This window comes from Nomia melanderi, chromosome 14, assembly GCF_051020985.1.
Source record: "Nomia melanderi isolate GNS246 chromosome 14, iyNomMela1, whole genome shotgun sequence".
NCBI classification, from domain to species: domain Eukaryota; kingdom Metazoa; phylum Arthropoda; class Insecta; order Hymenoptera; family Halictidae; genus Nomia; species Nomia melanderi.
Window position 1 is genome coordinate 10,736,759 of NC_135012.1, and position 19,675 is coordinate 10,756,433.

The following is a 19,675-nucleotide window of genomic DNA, read 5'->3' on the forward strand; positions in this document are numbered from 1 at the left end:
TCGAGTAACAATCAGATTAAATTTGTTCATTATTTTGAATAACTCTGTCTGATCAGTACCTGAATATACTCGTCAAGAAATGCCAAGGTGTTGTATTATGAGTATACTCGTCCAAAAACAGGTAACTGGTTAAAGGAATATTCGTTTTCGAAACAATGAATTTCATAGGTATACATTATTTAAATGACAATTTTTGAAGAAATTATTTCCAGATATGAACACGCACACATATTAGAATAAGGTGTTTTTTAAAGAGGTCGCAGCAGCTGTGTAACTGGTTAACCGATACGTCGCGTCGCCTACGACGTTTCCCATATATCCCGCGGATTTTCGGTGCCGTTAATTAGATCACGGTAATCCGCGCGAGTAATGGTAATATGACTTTATCGCCGATAATTAGGCGGTGTGTACGAAAATGAGACCGAGCTAGATGCTGATAGGCAAATTAGGCGACGAGCATGAATGTGTTTGGGGGTAATGAATGAGTTTCGGTGAGGATTAATTGAATTCTAGTCGAACTCTGCCGTGCAGCGAGGGAAAGTGTGGCGTGAATTTTGTAGCTGCGCAGATTTCGAATAGAATTTGTGGGAAATGTGTTCGATACTTTCGCAATAATGGGAAATTTTTGATGGGAAATTGACCATTTTTAAATTTGAAAGAATTGTTCAGCAATATTTCTGGATAATATGACAGAAGTAAAAATCCTTTGCTCGTTATTGTCTGTTACTTTCAGTGATATTTAACAACTCCTTCGTTTGATTGTTTCTTAATTAACAATGCAATTTACAGATAATATAAACAGACTTATGATACAGAGAATTATCACAGGAGAAACAGTATATTTCTTTATTCGATTGGATTGTTAAAAGAGAAAAAGAGATCAAACTGAACAGACAAATTAACGAAAATTAAAAGTGTACTTGATGAAAAATGTAATTATTTGGTAGCTTGTACGGACGTCAATATTTGTTACCAGATAAATCAGAATTTTCAGATTTAGATATTCGTGATGCTTTTATATTATTACATTTTATTTAGTAGCATTTAACGCAGATTGATAAAAATGTGTAGTGCAGCGAGGGTACGTTTTACGTAAAATATTTGCGATAAGAAACCAATTTCCCAGCATTAGTGTCGCTAAATTGATACTTTCTCAGTGTCTACCTTGTTCGCGACCGAAATTGTAACTTGGAGCTTTGCCAGATAAGGACCTACCCCAATTTTCTCCTCGTTACTACATGTCCACGGAGCATAAATTTTTACCATTTATTACACTCGCAAAATCCCGTTATTAATGGCCTGTGTGCAATACTTCACGTTATTCGTCCTTTTTATCTATCGCATAAATTTAATTCACTGGAATCTTACGAACTTCTTGCCGAATTAAAAATTGGCGATATAAACATCTTTTACATAATATAAATTTTAATGTTTTAACGCATATAAACAAGAACAATAGACAATTAAATTCTAACTATGTAATTATTCAAACAGCGTGGACTGTTCGATTTATGTATCTAAAATAACGTTAGAGAACTTTTAAAACGTTGATTTTTTGTAATTAATATCTATTTCAAATCCAAGCATATCTTAAATCGATGTGTTGTCATTGTTTTTAGATCATTAGGATATTATTTAAACCATTAAAAAATTTTAATTCACTTCAAAGCTTGAACTCTTTAAAGTAATTCAACTTTGAATAATTCATGCATACTGAGCTCTTTGAAATACAGAATAATAAGTTTGTATTAACACATCGATCGCTTAATCAGCTTTCATCAAATTATACAATCAAAACAGTTTTCTTAACCAAATTGAATGTTTTTAATATTTCAAGATCTATGGTTGAGAAGGTTTCCTTAATAAAGGTTTCAATGACTATAACAACTGTTGTCCAATAAATCATCTTCTACAACACACCATAATGATTCTTTTATAACTCCGATGTAGAAGAAAATAATTAATCTCCTTTTCCACCTAGTCCAGTTATCGACAAACCTATTAATAGGCTTTCGATAGATAAACCGTTAATCTTCTTGCATCTCATATACCCAAGAAAATTCATTTTGCTCATCGTACCACTGGCAAAATTCAATTTTAAATATACACAAAAAGCTACGTCGCCCAAATTCAAATAAAAAAGCGGTCCAAGTGTTAAAGAATCAAAATCTGTCAATTTCTAAAGTATTATTATAAACGCAGAAATTGAGTTATTTAATAATCTTTGACGATCTATGATATGATAATGTTATAACTCTTATGCAAAAGAAAATAATTAATTACTTTATACAGTTAAAATGACTCTTCCATATAGTTCAGTCAACAAACCTATCAATAATCTTCCGACAGATTAAACGTTAATCTTCATACATCTCATATACCCAAGAAAATTCATTTCCCTAGTGACACCACTCACAAACTTAATTTTCAAATCCACACAAGAATGTACATCATCCAACTTCAAACAACAAAACAATCAAAGTGTTGAACAACCTTTTCAATTTCAGCGTCATTATCACGACTACATTGTCCACAAAATCTCACAAAGTTCGTTCCTCTTGTTTTCCAGATCTCCACATTAGTGTCGCACAGGGAACGTCCGCTATGTTCGGGCAGAAGTTACCGTGCGGTCGACCGGATCGGTCAGGCGGTGAATCTGGCGGTGGAGAGGTTCATCACTGTCGGCGAGACTATCGCAGATAACAATCCGGAGATCAAGCAGGACATGTACGAGGCGTGCAAGGAGGCGAGGGTGGCCGGTGAGTGTTCTTTCTCGCGCGGCGAAGCGTACGGAAACGACGGCGAACGACATCGAGGGAATTAGCTTAACGGAAGATGCTCGCGGAGGTGTCGCGCTATAAAGTTGACCGCTCAGGCGGCGTCGCTGAAGCTTCTTAGGCAAACACGCGGATCCTAAAAGGCGACGCCCTCGCGCGCCCGGGACACGTTCTAAAGCCATCCTCGGCTATAAAGACGTGTGTCGCGAGTTGTCGCGTCTGAAAGCTGAAAAGATATCTCTCGGCTGGCATTCACGCCGCTCGCGCTGACGCTCTGAGAGAAATGCAGTCATTGTATTCCCAACAAGTTTTGCTGCACCGAAGTCGAGACTGCACTCTGCTCTCTTGACAGTCGGACCCCGATATCAATGGAGCGAGCGATTCCACCGGCGGTAGTGAAATTTCTAGTGAAACAGCACGGCCATTTCATGTTCCTCCTGCGAATCCACGCCCCTCTCTTTTTCTCTCGCAACTTTTCTTATTCCTCCTCGTGCATTCGTTCAATTCGGAGTCGTGGATATTCATGTTTTCCTTTCCGCGACGTTGTCCGCCTTTGAATGCACGCTTCACGGTTGCTTAAGATCGTAAAGTTGACTGTCGAGACTCTTGATAGTTGTATTCTTGATGTGTGTACATACTGTTGACATGATACGGTTGCGTACAGGGTTGTCCCAAAATCAAACGTCGAAGTTCGGAAACTTGGAAACCGGTATTGATTTCTTACCGTTCTAATGTGCTGGTTCCACATGAAGTTATTTCGGTTCCCCGCAACTGTTTTGAGAACTGAAAAATGAGAGTTGTATAACCGTTTCGGAATCTATTCTAATGGAACTGAAACCGATATAGCTCTGAACCGATACACCGAATAATAGTTATGACTTATTGCGATGCTAACTATTTCGAGAACCGAAATTGATATGACCGTTTTGAATTGCAGCTTTCAACTCAGCTTTATTTGATATTAGATTCCTTTCATTTGGATTCGCGAAAATTCGTTAAAATATTGTATATCTTGTCTTTTCTTTCGTCTCATCTGTTTCAGCATTTAAATCACTATGTATATTTACTGACTGTTTTTTAAAGAACATGTTTTACAGATTTTAGAGTAATATTTTTACATATTTTGAAAAATATATGTATAAATTATTAATATATATAATGTATATTATGATTTGTGTTATAATTGAATTTATATAATATAATTATATTTATATAATAATTTCAAATATATATATATTTTTACTGACTGTTTTTTAAAGAACATATTTTACAGAAATGCGATGTTTTTGAAAAGTGAATTTAGTGATTTTAGAGTAATATTTCTACATATTTTGAATGTATCCGTGGAACAAAAATGAGAGCGATAAATTTTGTGAACAATTAATTTGGATTTCATTTAAGATTCTTATTATTGTATAAAATTGTAGTATGATTTAAAATAATAGTGTGGATGATAGTCGTATAGCTTTCAATTTTAATTCATATAGCTTACACTGATGATCGATTGCTGGAAATGAGGGATTAATAGCAATCAATACCAGGATCCGTGTATAAGATATAAACTCGGATTAATGCACTGTTAAAACCTGTGATGCATACGCGATTTGTTATTATATACACGGTTACTGAATTGTTTTATATATATATTACACAGACAAGTTTAGTTCGTATGTGCCGCAATTAGCAGTTTGATGGTGCTTAAGAGCATTTCCACATAATGCTGGGATTAGTATACATAATTCATTATATCCTAAATAATGAGCGAAAATTCATTACCTAAATTTAATTGAAAATTTAATTGGCGCGCGTGGTTCTCGTTTGCTTGAGATGCAGTTAGATAATAATCGTTGAATTTTGTTAATAATTTCGGTACAGTTAGTGGACAGTTTCGCAATGTCTTTTATTGTTTCATATGAATTAACCCTTGGCAGTCGAAAGTTTTTTGCTAGAAATATTCAAGCCTCTCTGGTAAAATATAAACAATTTTTGTCGCACCTAATGTAACCAATTTAATCAATAAATTAAGGGACAAAATCATTTTACTTCAATACACATAGTGACGCATTATACCAAGTTCAATATTAAACACCAAACCTTATAATTTCATTGTATCAAACTAAACGATGACTGAGAGTCGCCTTCCGAGTGCAAAGGGTTAACATAGTTTCCAGATCTTCAGACAAACTAATCGAAGAAGTATTCTGTCGCGAAACGTTTCGTTTGGAAGTATTCAGCACTCAAATGGCAAATAGGTTGGCATTCATGTAATTTGACTCGCACATTTGTATTCATCGTAAGTCTATGATACATCCGCAATCTCGTTACGTGTATCTGGAGAGACAAACACTAGGAACAAACGAAACAAAAATCGACGTTCCACGGTTATCAGGATTGCGTACCCGTTGAACACTCTTACGTTCCGCATTGGACTCCGTTCTCGCGTTTTTCCAATTCACGCAGATCGCTCCCGAACAGAAACATTTCACGGAGACCTATATCGGCGACGCACAAAGGAGCGCCTTCGGCTGAAATGTGCTTCCTCGCCGCGGGGATAGAAATATAAGCTCTCCGGTATAAAATACCGGGAAATGCGTCGGTAAGAATACGCAAATTGAAGGAAAAAATTGCTTCGCTGTTCTCAAAGTGCTTCCCGGAACTTTATTCGAGAAGTACTACTCCGCTATTCAAGTTATCTCATTCGTAATGAACCTCTGGATCATTTTCATTATTCGAAACCGAGGAAACATGACCGAGAGGAGCTTTCTATGGCTTGAAAGCATTTATTCGATGGTAATTTAATATGAAAAGTGTTGTAGGAGTTCAATTGTAATGTACGTTTCCTGGCTCTGTCCAAAATAAAAATATTCTTCTTTTATTGATTACGTTAAACATTATTATTTTATAAATAAATCAGAAGAATTAAAAGTTAATTACATTCTTCACATAATATTCACAGACTGAGATTTTGTATTCTCATTCGATCAAACAACTGAAGAAAATAGAAATATCAATTGAACGTAATGGATAATTCATCGATATTTCCTAGTCAATATTGAACAGTTTTACAAAATGTATTTAAATGTGAAAGCTTATAGTTTAAACTCTTAGCCAAGCTTATGAATTTAATTTTTATGAAACCTTCTGTTCTTCTATAAGATTTTCTTCAAGAAACACTTCATGAATGATCGCGGGAATGGTTCGAACATATTGTTTTTGCGTTTACTTCGGCAGATTCCACAGAAAATCTTGCCTCTCAATTTTTTCCGACAAAAACCGATGCAAATAACACTCGAAGAACTTGTTTTACATCTTTCCGCGAGATAAACCCGATTTATTCCGCTACGTTGGAGAAGCGTACTCGAAATGTGTTTGTTTTGCTAGTTCCGCGTTGAATCGATTGTCAAAAAAGATGAAGGATGTAAAAAGTACGCCGTGACCTATATTCGAAGATCCTTGGAAGATGTTTGAAGCGGAACCTTGAGCCGCGTCTCCTTCAGAGAGAAACGAACCAACAAGGAGTCGTAAAAACTTTTCCGTTCCCCTTCTGGCTCATCGTGGTAGGGCTTCCGATTAATTCAGGTAAAAAATCCTTGAGTAATCAAGGCGTGACACTTGAGACTAAAGATTGATGAATATGAAAATTAGAAATCGGAGCAAACGAATTACCTTACTGCCTATGCTAGAAAAAATTGAATTTTATTATGTGATGGAAATGCATGGAACTATGTGATGAAAAAAATATATTTAAATGTATGTACAATTTCCAATTTAGATCCTCAATAATTATAATGAGACAGCAGATTCGATAATTTTATAAAACGTAATAAGATATGAAATTTAACGAACATAAGTAATACTTTTGCTTCTACTTATTTTTATTTCGATTTGTCTATTAATCCTTATTATAAAATAATTATTTCTATATTATTAATACAATTTAAATTTATACTCACTATTTATATACTTCTAACATAAATACCGTTGAGTTACAATTCAGCAGAAACATTGTTAAATTGCAAGGAGTAAATTTAATCACGGACACTGCATCATTTAGATATTTATTTTTATTCAGTGGAACAACTATTTCCGCAATACAACATGCTTCCCTCGATAAAACGGATTTAGCCACTAGTAAAATATTTGATCTTAATATTGTAAGGCAGATAAAAATGAAATTGAGCCATAAATATTTCTCCATCGACCGACGAGATGTATATCAACGAACAGAAATGTAATAAACCAGCGAAACGAGAACATTTAAACGGCGTAAAGTCTATCTTTGCCAAGACGTACCGACGATTTCCTCGTAATTGTTTCAAAAGGGCAGCGATGCTAGAAGTTGCAAAGGTCACATAAAGAATACAGCCTCAAAGAGGGCGATTCCTATCGCACCTACTCTCCGCTCTGTGAATGATATCATGGGTAGGAAGTTCACTATGACCTAGCATGCAACTTATCCGAATAAATCGCTGCAGCTACCGCAATAAATTTTATTCAGTCTTCGCGATTCGATCTGCGACTAAAAATATTTCCGTAGATTAGCAGCCGCAGTGTCGGACTTTGCCGAGAAATATTCAGGTATTAGAATTTCTATTTCTCCTGATGTTTATTTAATAACCGTTTTAGTACCAATATTTAATGACCAAATAATAATATGTCATATATAATATAGTCATAATATTCTGTGTTAAACTCGAAGAAAAATATAATGTTAATATAATACAATACATACATAGATAAATGATTGAATAAATAGATGAATGACAGATAAAATATTCGTACGAAATTAAGAATTCATCCCTTGAGTGCCAGGGGATGTTTTTATACATATTCGAGAAATGTCGAACAATTTTTAACAAAGTTGCATGGTTGTAAACAGATGTTTCGGTTAATTTTTATCTGAAGTTCACAAAATTTGTGTAGAATATTGAAAACATTTTAGACGTCCTTTATTAATAAAATAGTCAAACTGAAAAATTTCGTTTTTGCTGTTCAAAGCGTTTAAATCTGAAATGAATATTAAAAAATAAGATATCCAGGTGTCAGGTAAGTCAGTAGAATATAATCATTCGTGATTTTCGAGAGTAACTTTTTCTTTGGATTAAAATCTAAACCACTACTCTACGAACTGTTGTAAAAATGTCTCCACAATTTTAGATTTTAATCCGAAGAAAAAGTTGCTCTCGAAAATCACGAATGATTATATTCTACTGACTTACCTGGATATCTTATTTTTTAATGTTCATATCAGATTTAAACGCTTTGAACAACAAAAACGAAATTTTTCAGCATGGACACATACTCTCACTAACATTATATTAATCGTTTCTACCGAACACGAAGAATAAGACACCGAAACGCAGCAGAATGTTTTTCTAAAAAACACGTCTTGAAAAAATTGAGTTTGGATAGCGGTTGAGTACTTATGCACTTAACTCAGTCCAGACACTTCTGTGGCCTCCCTACAGCAGCTATAGTAGCAGCGACATATAGTTCCCTCTTACTTCGGTGCACGCACACCCGATCAATACTCAAACTGAATTTTCTCAAAATCAAAGCTTTTCACGTGACAATCTCGTTTCACATTTGTGGTCAAGCTTTTCCTGTGAAATTTGTCGGTTGTGCTGTAAATAAAATTACCTGGAATACAAAGTTAATGTTTTCAGTATTATAACAAACGAGAAGTTCTGAAGCTATTTTAACGCATAACATTGCGATTTGAAATATTTCTTTCTATTTAAGCAAATGATCAGCGATATCTGCTATGTTGCATAAAGGAATTGCTTCTTTCTGCAAAAGTTAAAGATAATCTACTCTCAGATATTTATTTGACCCATCATCCATATTATTTTCATAATATTGCTTCATTATTTTACTACCCTGTTACACGAAAAACACATGCATGAATTTGATCTTAACGATAATGGTGTTTAAGTAGCCGCATAAAAATTCTTCTAGGAACATGCTTATACTTTCGTTTTCAATGAACAGGTATATTTTAATGGTTTTGAAAATAGATTTAGAGTTACATGTTAACACTGGAATTACCATACAGTTTTCTTATTTTGCAATTATTGATATCTTAAGAGTATTAAATATCCGAATTGATTTTCAAGATAGTTTCACTTGAATACTATAATAAATACATGAAGCTATTTTTCAGATCTATTGTTAGAATTTTTGTAAGGATTCCATATTAATTATAATTAAGTTCCAGTGTTAAATCATTCCGAAGTGCCTCTGGCAATGACAGTCGTTGAAAGAAAGAATGTTAATCCGCGACGTATATGGTTGAAATGATTACTCGATCACAAAGAAACAGAACAGTGAACAGAGCTGTCGAACCGGATCAAATATAGAGGCTTCAGGATCTTAACCGCGACGTCGACGAGAAGAAACGTTTTGACAGGGCTTATCATATTATTGAATCACGTCATGTATTAAATTGGGTCGATCATGTAGAAAATAGGGATTTAATAAAGACCGCAACGGCAATTAGGTCATGATTAATCGCTAATTGGGACTTTAATGCGAACGCAGCGAGGTCTGGACGTTGATTCGCCGGAAATTGTGGCGATTTCGTCCGCAAGAACGATTGTGCCTGTGGCGAACGATAAATTCACTATACACAGACTCGAAAATTCACAATAAATTCAACCAGTTACACCGGCCGCCTTCTGTGTTACGTTCCGACGAGTATTTACGAGCGGCAACCGGCGCGTTCGCCGACAAAGTGAGTTTTCTCTGAAGGTATCTAAATTTCCTGCGGCGCAAACACTTCAAATTGGATGGGTAACGATCTAATCATCCCGAAATAATATCTTCCCACTGTTCCATCGACTCTCGTCGTTCGCGATATGAATAAGGGTGTATTTAACCCTTTGGGGACGAGAATTTTTTAAGCTTTTGAAAACTGTTTCCGTAAAAAATGGAAGCATCGTAGCTTTAAATGCTAGAAACATTGGAAAACACATATGAATATTCTGTTATTTAAATAATTCTATTATTCTGTTGCATCTTTCGAAATCTGGAAGTCGTTACGGCAGTGTTCGACCTCGAAAGTTCTACGTCTATAGTTCTACTTCTATTTTATTTTTTATTCCAGAAAATAAAATTTTATTAAATGTCAATGGTTTTCTATTTTTCTGTGGAAATATCAATATGTATAAAGTATCGCGGTTTGTTTGTAAAAATTAAAAATTCAATAGTAAATGTTTCTTGGTAAATACACGAATAATTTCATTGAAAAATATTATGTCATGAAATACGAGTATTTATTTTGTTTTCATCGAATGCACATGTAGAGTAATAATTGCAGGAACACCTGAAATATAACAAATTGTATTGTGTATGTTTTTCTGAACACACAGTACGATATAATTTAAAGCAGGGGAGATACATAAGAAATTTATTCCGGCCGACAAAGCTTTTATTTTCCACTCTCAACTTTTGTATCAGCTGTGCATTTCCATTTTCACGTTCTTTCTCTGTTCTACTTATATTTCCATTCTCGATCTCAAATTGCCTTGTGCAGTCAGCGTCGTTTGTGTCACTATTGCCATCACTTGTTGATGGAACAGAGTGTTTCCTTTTTGTCGTAAATATAGAGGGGTCATTGTCACAATCATTCATTTGTATGCAAGATGAAACAGCAAAATATACACTCAGTTACGAAACTTCACATGTTGTATACATTGAAAGTTTCAAGTGTTCTAAACAGGAAAATCGGGAGATTGAACATATATTATGCAATAATTCGGTTATTAGTTCAAATTGTAATGTAATATTACATAAATTAACAAATTCTAACTTAATATTTCCATTAAAAACACATTTTTTCAGATGTTCAAAGCGCTCATGAGATAAATAGCAAGCGCAATTAATCTCTGTTATTTATATTCGTTGTATGTCTTGTGAAATTTTATTTGCCGCAAAACACGACACGCGTAAAATTGAATACAAAATTTCTATCGTTACATATTTCTCTTTCGGTGTTTTTATCAGATTTATTGTCACGCAGAATGATAATGTTCAGTCGTGAACGTTTTACTACCCGAGAAACGACACAGCACAGGGATAACATGGAAAAGTCAATGGACAGTCGGATGAGACTTCTGACTCGAGCAAATATGGTACGAGGTCAAAAGTCAAGAGGTAGATGACGATAGTTAAGAGGATAACGTCGAGGGGCCATAGCGAGTAGAGTGAAAACGACAAAAGCTAGAAAGTCGGACTTCCCTGCGAGTTTTCTTCCGCTTAACGTCACACGAATGCCAACATAGAGAACAATCTTCTTTCCCAATTGCTTATATCATTGGTAAATGTGCTTACAAGATTGGAATTTAAAGTCTCACTCGTGGACAACATAGGTTTAAGAAATACTTATTATTTTAGACTAAATTACCATATAACTGCTGAAGTGTTAATAAATAATAAACATAAAATACACCCACTGCAAGTAAATTCCAATTATTCTGTATATTGGTGCATTGGTTATTTTATCATTTAACCCTTCCACAGCAGAACTAGTCTACTTTGATCTACATTTTCAGTTTTCAATTGCCTTTCTCTATCGTGTATATAGTCTAAATTGCCGTTTTATTTTCAATCGGATACGAAAATATGAAGTATCTTATAGGAACACGTTTAAAAAACTCACCTAGAAAATTCGACAAATAAAAATTTGAATAATCTAATCATCGTCCACAAAACTACCTACTACCTTCAGTACACTACCATGGTAACTACCTTCCAGGATAAAAGATTTCCACGGAAATATCTACAAATAAAACTGATCAACAAATTACGATGAAACTTTTAACGGTGAAAAAGGAATTTGACAGAAGTGAAAGAAGCCGGCAGTGGGACATCGTTCGTGAAGTTAACCCGCGATTGTTGACGGTTTTCCGCGATGGCACAAAACGGTCTCAAATGTTCCGTAATCTTGGAGTGCTTAACGGACAAAGACGAGGAAAGTGGGAAGCACGTAAGGCAAAAGCAAGCAGCGTCGAGAGAGAGTGGCGAAATGCCAACCGATATACAGTCGTGAACGGTCTGCGTAAGTTCCAAAATAAAGCTATCTTACCGGTCCCTCCTTGTTCTTCTCGTTGGACACCGGGGGACCGATTTATGTAGGTGTTATTTGGCTTTGAATCGTTTCGGCAATCCCTCCGCGTCCCGTGAGATTGTTAGCAGATGTTACATGAAATTCTATCGCGGCTATCTTACATCGTAAACATTTCGATTATATAAAGTTCAACGTAATCCATGGCCCAGACGCGATGATGGAGACTCGCACGAACAAATTGGTGGCTGTAAAATTAAATCACGTCACGTGATGCTTCGTTTTCAAATTTAATAACTATGAGATTGAAGTGAAGAGACAGGTGTGCTATTGAATCTGAGTGATTCGTTTGGTACATAAAACTGTTATTTACGGTAACTGCGAATCGAAATATATTATATGTCTGTGTAGTGTATTTTATTATTTTTTGGTATATATTGTAGTTTCTATTTATTCTTGGATAACGAATGGCCATTTTAATCTGTAATGGAATTTCTATTGTACGCAGGGAAGAAAGGGTTATATATTAAATTCTACTCAGTTATATTAAAATTATATGTGAATATAATCACATATATATAAATTGGTAAGTTAGCAAATATATAAAAGTGACACCTGTTGGATCAGAATGGTTTTCCATGCATCATATGTAGATCAAGTTGTTGAAAGCAATAAATTTTCTTGAGACAGAAAAATGAAATTCTTAAATGAATAATAAAATGTTATTATTCGTACGATACTGTGTTAAGCATTAAGTTAATTATAAATTTATATAAAGTTTAAAAGGTGAAGAGAGAGTGGAAAATCTATTTTTAAAATTTGCACATCATGTAAGAAAATTGTGTTTTCTATTTTCCTTTGGTGTTTTCATGTAAAATCATCTTTTCTATGCCATAAATTACAGTGATTCATTTTTCAAGGTAGAAAAGATATAAGTAGACTACATATCTTTGTGCAAATGTAAGTTTTTAGTAACAATTAGAATTAAAATGGTAAATAATTCTTCGTAACAAATACTATTAAGAAACTGAACTACATTTTGGATATTTTATATACTTTTTCATATTATATGCAATCTATGCGCTTTGCACTTTCAAATTTGCCATAAACGCGTAAAAATCCACAATCTACGTATAAATATTCTATCAACTGATTGCACCTATCGTTAAATGATCTTCGTTTACAATTTAAGTTGCATTTTTTTCGTGAAGTGTAGACATCATGAATACGCAGCGATTTAATTTAAAAACAAAACCGCTCGACGTTGAAGTACTTTTTGGAAATCATTAATTTCCAACTTCCTTTGATATGAAGTAGTTAACGGCAGTTCGTTGAGAAAAAAAATAGAATTTTGACGTCTGTTCCGTGTTCTAAAGCGGTTTCACGCTGCTGATTTCCCAGGGATTTTTCCATCTCGTTGGAATCGTAATTCTTTGTAATCTACGAGCACTTTTTCCGTTCCGCTTGCTGTCGCGTATTTGTCATATATTTTTCACGCGATGAAATAATTGCCAATGCGAAACTGATATCAATTAATCACGATTAGACGTAGCATATACGTGTACTGTCATTGGAAGATACGGAAGCAGTTATTTTTCTTTAGTGAATTATCCTCTGACAGTGCATACACTCAAATTAACTACTCATAAAAAGAGATTTATTATACATCATCATTTCGCGAAAAAAATTCCTCTTTACTAACCATATTCCTCGAAAAATTATTTTGTGAAATTTTTACTCTTGTCTTTAGAAAAAGAAACATAGACAAACATTTATTTACAAAGAGTATTTAGTTAAATTAATAAGTATTTACAAATGCCAAAGTTTGCTCGGATATTAATGAAAATGAAGACTTTTCTAAAATAAACATTTTATAACAGTTTTCCTGTTACTTTCGAATTGGTTCCATATGCAGTTTCATAAGTTTTCAAGATTTTGCTAAAATAACAAATTTTAGAATGTCAATGTATGGGTGTTTCTTCTTCATTTTCGGATAAATCCTCTTTATAGCTTATTACATAGTATGCACATTGTAATTTTAATATCCCATTAATTGCGTCTTTAATCTCCAATATCCACAATTATCCTGTTTAAGCAATTATACACATTCCAAATCCAAGTGCACACTAATTTTCGTTAATCCCCCAAAATCAGTTTGATCGGGGACGCTATTAACAAATGAATCAACGTTCCCCGTTGTTCAATATTTGCCGAGGAACATGTGCATCCCGCTTGCAGTCGGGAAATTCGAGTCGAGGATTAATGGAAAAGCACCGGCAAGCACAATGTGTATTCGGGAGTTCCGATGTTAGCTTTCTCTCGAAGAAAACGGTTGCTGTGTCGTCGTCCACTAATAACTGCATCGATCACCGGCGAACAGTAACTTCTTCCACAGTCTGTGTACCCTTACGATAGATGGCACTCTGCTATTTTTATCCCAACTACCTTTTAAGATCGGGTCAAGTCAACGTGCAAAACATTTATTAACCCCGGCCGGTTTCTAACGAAGAACAAGGACGGCTACATTGTTTTGGCAGACGTTCGAATATTTCTAGAAACGGGAGGTCTGCAACATTTTCATCTAGACGAACGTTTTCTATTTTCTTTTCTTTTCTTATTCGATTTAATTCTTATTCGATAAAAATAGTAATTTTATCGAAAGGGAATTCATGATAGAAATTAGGTTGATGCGAAGCTTTGACTTCTTTTTTATAAGAAATAAAAGGAAGAGTTTTTCAAATATGTTTATTGACTTAGTTTATTTGATAATTTCCATTGGTTACTATTACCCTCAAATATCTTGCTATAAGTTTATTTATTCAGTGATACTTTTACTTGTTTACAAGATTAAATCTTTCGTATGGAAAGATAAAAATTTCTCTGGAACTTAGGTAATTGTTTAAACAAATATACGTTGCAACTAAACTGTTTCCTTCCGTTTTAAAATTGGTTTGTTAACTCAAATAATTATTTTACTTTATTATTTCATACTTACCTCATACTTACCATACCTTGTCCTATAACATGGCGTGAAACCTGTGACAAAGATTTCAAATAGAACAAATAATGATGCCATTTAATCCATTTGAATTAAAACTAAATATTATTTTTCTATTATCAGTCGTAGTGCTCTATAGTAGACGTACATATAGAATGAGTATTAATTCTTATTCCTGTGAATTAGGAACAATAAAATAATTCCATCGAAGGAAATCATAAAGCAAGTTCACTTACCTCTTTATAGTAAAGATAAAAAGAAACAATCAATTATTTGCTACCACAATCCTTATGTTACACTATCATTGAATTATTTACGATATTAAACATTCTTACATTTTAAAAATTACAATTGTTCACGAGTCATTTCAAAACTCCAGTTCCGTGGGACCACCGTGGTAGCGAAAGTGTTAACAGAATGTTCATTATAAAAACGTGTGTCAGTCTGGTGTGTCCTCTTGTTCCAAATAATTTCACTCGGTATTAAGAGATTATCGACCGTCAAGGATGAACGTCAGGAAATATCAGGCAGAAATATATAAGTGCCTACATAGCGTACCAGATTCGTTTCACATGGAGAACGAATCTCCGAACGGTAACTGAATTTAGTATCGATGTCGCGAGTCCGTCGTGAACTCGATTGGCAGCGGATTTCATATTGCTACACACGCGACGCGCATTCCCAAAGGATTAATCAGGCGACCGGAAGAGACGTTGGTATTCCGGATGGAAATTGTTGGTACTTTCGAACGTATTCCGCCGGTGATCGAGAATATAGGCGCCAGTCAGGTATTGCAGAAGTATTGAATAGGTATCCGGTCGGATCCGGCGATATGCACGGCGTGTCGGCTTGAAAAATTCTGGGTTTTCTATCGGATAGTAATTCTAGGCGCCGCGCGTTTCGCTGGATATTTATGCCCGATAATAATTTCCTCGCACGACCGAAGTGATTAGTGGCGCGATTTATTTTATGCCCTCAATTAAAGCGCTGAAAGGTGGGATTTATAAACTCGCGGTCGGAACGGTCGAGAAATTCGGGCTGCGCGATTGTGTAACACGAGATTGACTGTTCCGATAGGCGAAGAGATATTATGTCGGTCGTGGGAATACGCGAAATTTTGGTCGGGATTAAACCGAGAGTTTATACCATTCGATCGCGTAAGTTTATCCGTGGAATGGGGTACATTAAGTGGGCGAGAGTTTGACGTGTTAATTGCTCTCTCGTTTGTGGTCGATCACTGTCGTAGGAACAATTGACTTTTTGGAAGTGAGTACGTGGATATGTAATATAAATTATTAATATGTATAATGTATATTATGATTTGTGTTATGATTAAATTTATATAATGTAATTATATTTATATAATAATTTCAAAGCTCCTACAGTATCCATACTATATATATATATATATATATATATATATATATATATATATATATATATATATATATTCTTTAATTATTTTTAATTTATTTTTTAAATAGCTATAAGAACAAGAAATATAGTGTTTCAAATGTTTTAGGCACAAAAAAACAATAAATGAAGTATGATTATACAGATTTCGTGAATATGTAAAATTCGATAACAAGAGAAAAATTAATGAATAGTAATATTCTTTTTTCTTGTAAATTAATTCTATTTTTACTAACAGTTTCAATTTACTATTTTCACGTTGTTATATAGTGCACCAAAACCTGAATTCTCTTAAAAATCTGCGGCTTCATAATATTAGGTCAACCAACAAGATCATTATATTTTTCACAATTACTATTTACTTCCGTAAGTCAAAAGGCTATGTTTGTCTTCGTTTTCCATTACAGTCAGCCATTTTTAAATCTTAACGCCGAGGCGGAGTCCGACAGGCTCCGCTGATTTTGTTTCTCTTATTTTCTTCTCTTCTGTATTCAATTGTGAGCACCTTTATCTCGACTGGCTTTCAAAAGAACTGCAATATACTCGTCCAGTTTGACGTACATAGCTTGTTTATCTTGCACAATGAAAGCTAATAAGTGGGCGGTGGTGTCTGACAGTCTTTATCTCGGTTACAACGTAACATTTAGCTTTCATGTACCATTCCAGGACACAAACATTATTTCGTGACTTTTATCATACCTATAAAACAGCTGATAAAAACACACAGAATTAGCAACGTAATTTGGCCGATGTTAATCCTCGTTCAAATATTCGATATTATTATATTCTACATAACTGTACAGTAGCAATTATGAAATTTTAGTACAGTTGTTCTAAGAATATAGCATTCAATTTTGTTACATTCTATTTCGAAGCAGCAAAAGACACTGAGACTTTTTAATGAAATGATCCTAATGGATTTCAAATAGGTCACAATTAAAGTAACAGCGTTTGAACTGTTATTTTACATGATTATTGCCCAATTCAAATGAAATTTTATTAAAAAAAAACTGAAGTTTCAAAAGCCTTTTAAACTTCATTTGTTTTACCTGAAAAACGTTAGATAAATATCTCAAACATCAATTACGTTACGTCTAATGGCACTTATTCTCGCATAACGTTAATATTTATCACACGATAACATTATATACTGATTATTAATATTATTCTCTAACAAATGATTCGCCATTAACTACGATGTAATCGAAACTCAAAATACTTTCTACCTTTTCATCTCGTAACGTTACGTTAACACACGTAAGCGCGAAGGTAATGATATGTCGCGATGTTTCCATTGTGCAGAATTCATTGTCAATTCGTCTTTACAATTAGCCTCGTATTTCGGCGGTTATAGCTGCTTTCATTGTCATGATAAAGGATCAATGGCACCAAGCTACCAATCGGTGAACTGGGTTATACGCAATGCGCCTATATTGCGGAGCTGCGATATCTGTAATCCTGTTTCCTCGGATTTACATGCGAAACTGGTAAATACTCGGTGCACTTCCATCTTTGTATTGCTGCAACAACGATTTATTCGGTATTTACGGCTACACCGAAACGGAACGCGATAGGTTTCTTTCTCTATGCGATCGAACAATATTTTTAGCTAGCCATAAAAATAAGTGACAAAATTTATGATAATAGCTACTAAGGTATAACACTAATTGAAAATATATAACAGATTAATGTTAAACTGCGAAACGCCTTCGATGGACATGCTTAAAGAAGAAAGAGGAAGAGAATTATATTCGATCTATGCAGTATAAAAATTACGAACATACTTTCCTCTTAAAAATGTCTAAAATTCAGAAAAGTGCCAAGAATTTCTGACTAATTGTCCACGTATGCTTGGATGGTAAAGTGACAGATAAGAAGCTCATAAAGAGTCACATGGATATTAGCAGTATCTGTCGAGTTCAGTTCCCAACATTCCTCGGTGAAATTACGGAAGTGGGTTAGAAATGAACTCTTGCAGAATATTGCCAGCTCGACTTGATTAAATTTCATTAATTTATCAGAAACATTATATATAAAAATGCAGACGACAATGTATTTAGGAAATTGTTACATAAATATTTTGTAAGTTAGATTAGATAAAAGTTAATATCTAATTAGGTGGTCGAACTTATCCTTGAATTATTAATAATGGATATAATTAAAATATGGATTAATGGTACTTACTGCTAATGCTAAATTTATGTTGAATTTTAACTATACGAAAAAAGTTAGAAAATTGTATCGTAATATAATCGACATGCTAGTTCGAGTTAATACTTGGAAAATCTTATTCTCGCAAATAAAATGAATTGTTCTATATTTCCAATGAAATATAAGTGTCCGGGTTGTATAAAGTCTTATGAAATGTTAATTGGTTTTGAGAACAGTGGAAGGGGAAATGTTCCAAAGCCTAAAGCTTATTAAAGCTTAAAATAAATAATAAATATAATAAGTATGCACAGACAAAGATAAAAGAGGCATTGGCTTTCAATTGTGCATAATATGAATCTACTTCTCAAATACTTTAATACCATTTTACTTCAATTTAAGCCACTTATTATACTAGCCCGAGGTATTATCTACTTGAATATCTCACCTTTAGTTTCTCACGAACGCAATAACGCTTTTAATGAGAGACGGAGCGAGCATCCCCTCTAAGTTGACATACTTAAAAGCTGTTATAACAAAAACTCGCTAAGTTTCTATAGACATACAGTCAGCTTGACAGTGTATATAGATTGATTAATTTCAAACATTTAAACATGAACCAGAAATCACGGTGCTTTATAAAAATATGATTAACATAAAATTTGCATTGCTCTTAATGGGACTATGTTAGAATATATCAAATTTTTTGCTTAAATTCTTACAATGATTACAGTGATAAATTTTATTTATTTTAATATTAGTGCTGTCGATTATACAACATGCAAAATTAAACAAAAAAAGAGGAATATTGTTGTTTCAGACACCGCTTTCAAGAAAATCGCGTTTAAAGATGAATCGAATGCTACTTATTAGTTATGTCTGTTCATGACATGCTGTTTCTACTGAAACACAAATCCACGTGTGCTTGAGATATTTTCAAATCTAATAGTCCTCAATGTATAACCTTAAAGAGAAATATTAAAGAGAAGAATTAAATTAGTCTTTTCCTGCTTGTATCGTTTTCCTTTACACACACTGTGTAAAAACTCGGTGAAATGTACAGTAACTCGAGTGCAACTCTACTCGCGACGCTCGCAGAAAATTCATAGTGCATTACGCATCGTTTCGAAGATGCACGAACGAATAAATATTGATTGTGCGCAATTGTCTTCAATTTCTTCGACTTCGATTCACGAAAATCGCTCGGAAAAGAAATCCGTTCCACTGAATTTCCATCCTTTCCGTTTAATCTTGCGAATTGCGATCGATATACAA

At 34.1% G+C, this 19,675-nt stretch overlaps 1 protein-coding gene across 5 annotated transcripts in view; it reads left to right on the forward strand.

The window, feature by feature from the left end:
• alpha-Catr (alpha-catenin related) overlaps positions 1-19,675 on the forward strand; it is a 117,485-nt gene that overhangs the window by 67,832 nt on the left and 29,978 nt on the right. For all 5 annotated transcript variants that reach the window (XM_031981270.2, XM_031981266.2, XM_031981268.2 and 2 more), the window contains one exon: positions 2,570-2,759. In XM_031981270.2, the coding sequence (XP_031837130.1) occupies positions 2,570-2,759 (190 nt within the window). The remainder of the gene's footprint in view (positions 1-2,569; positions 2,760-19,675) is intronic.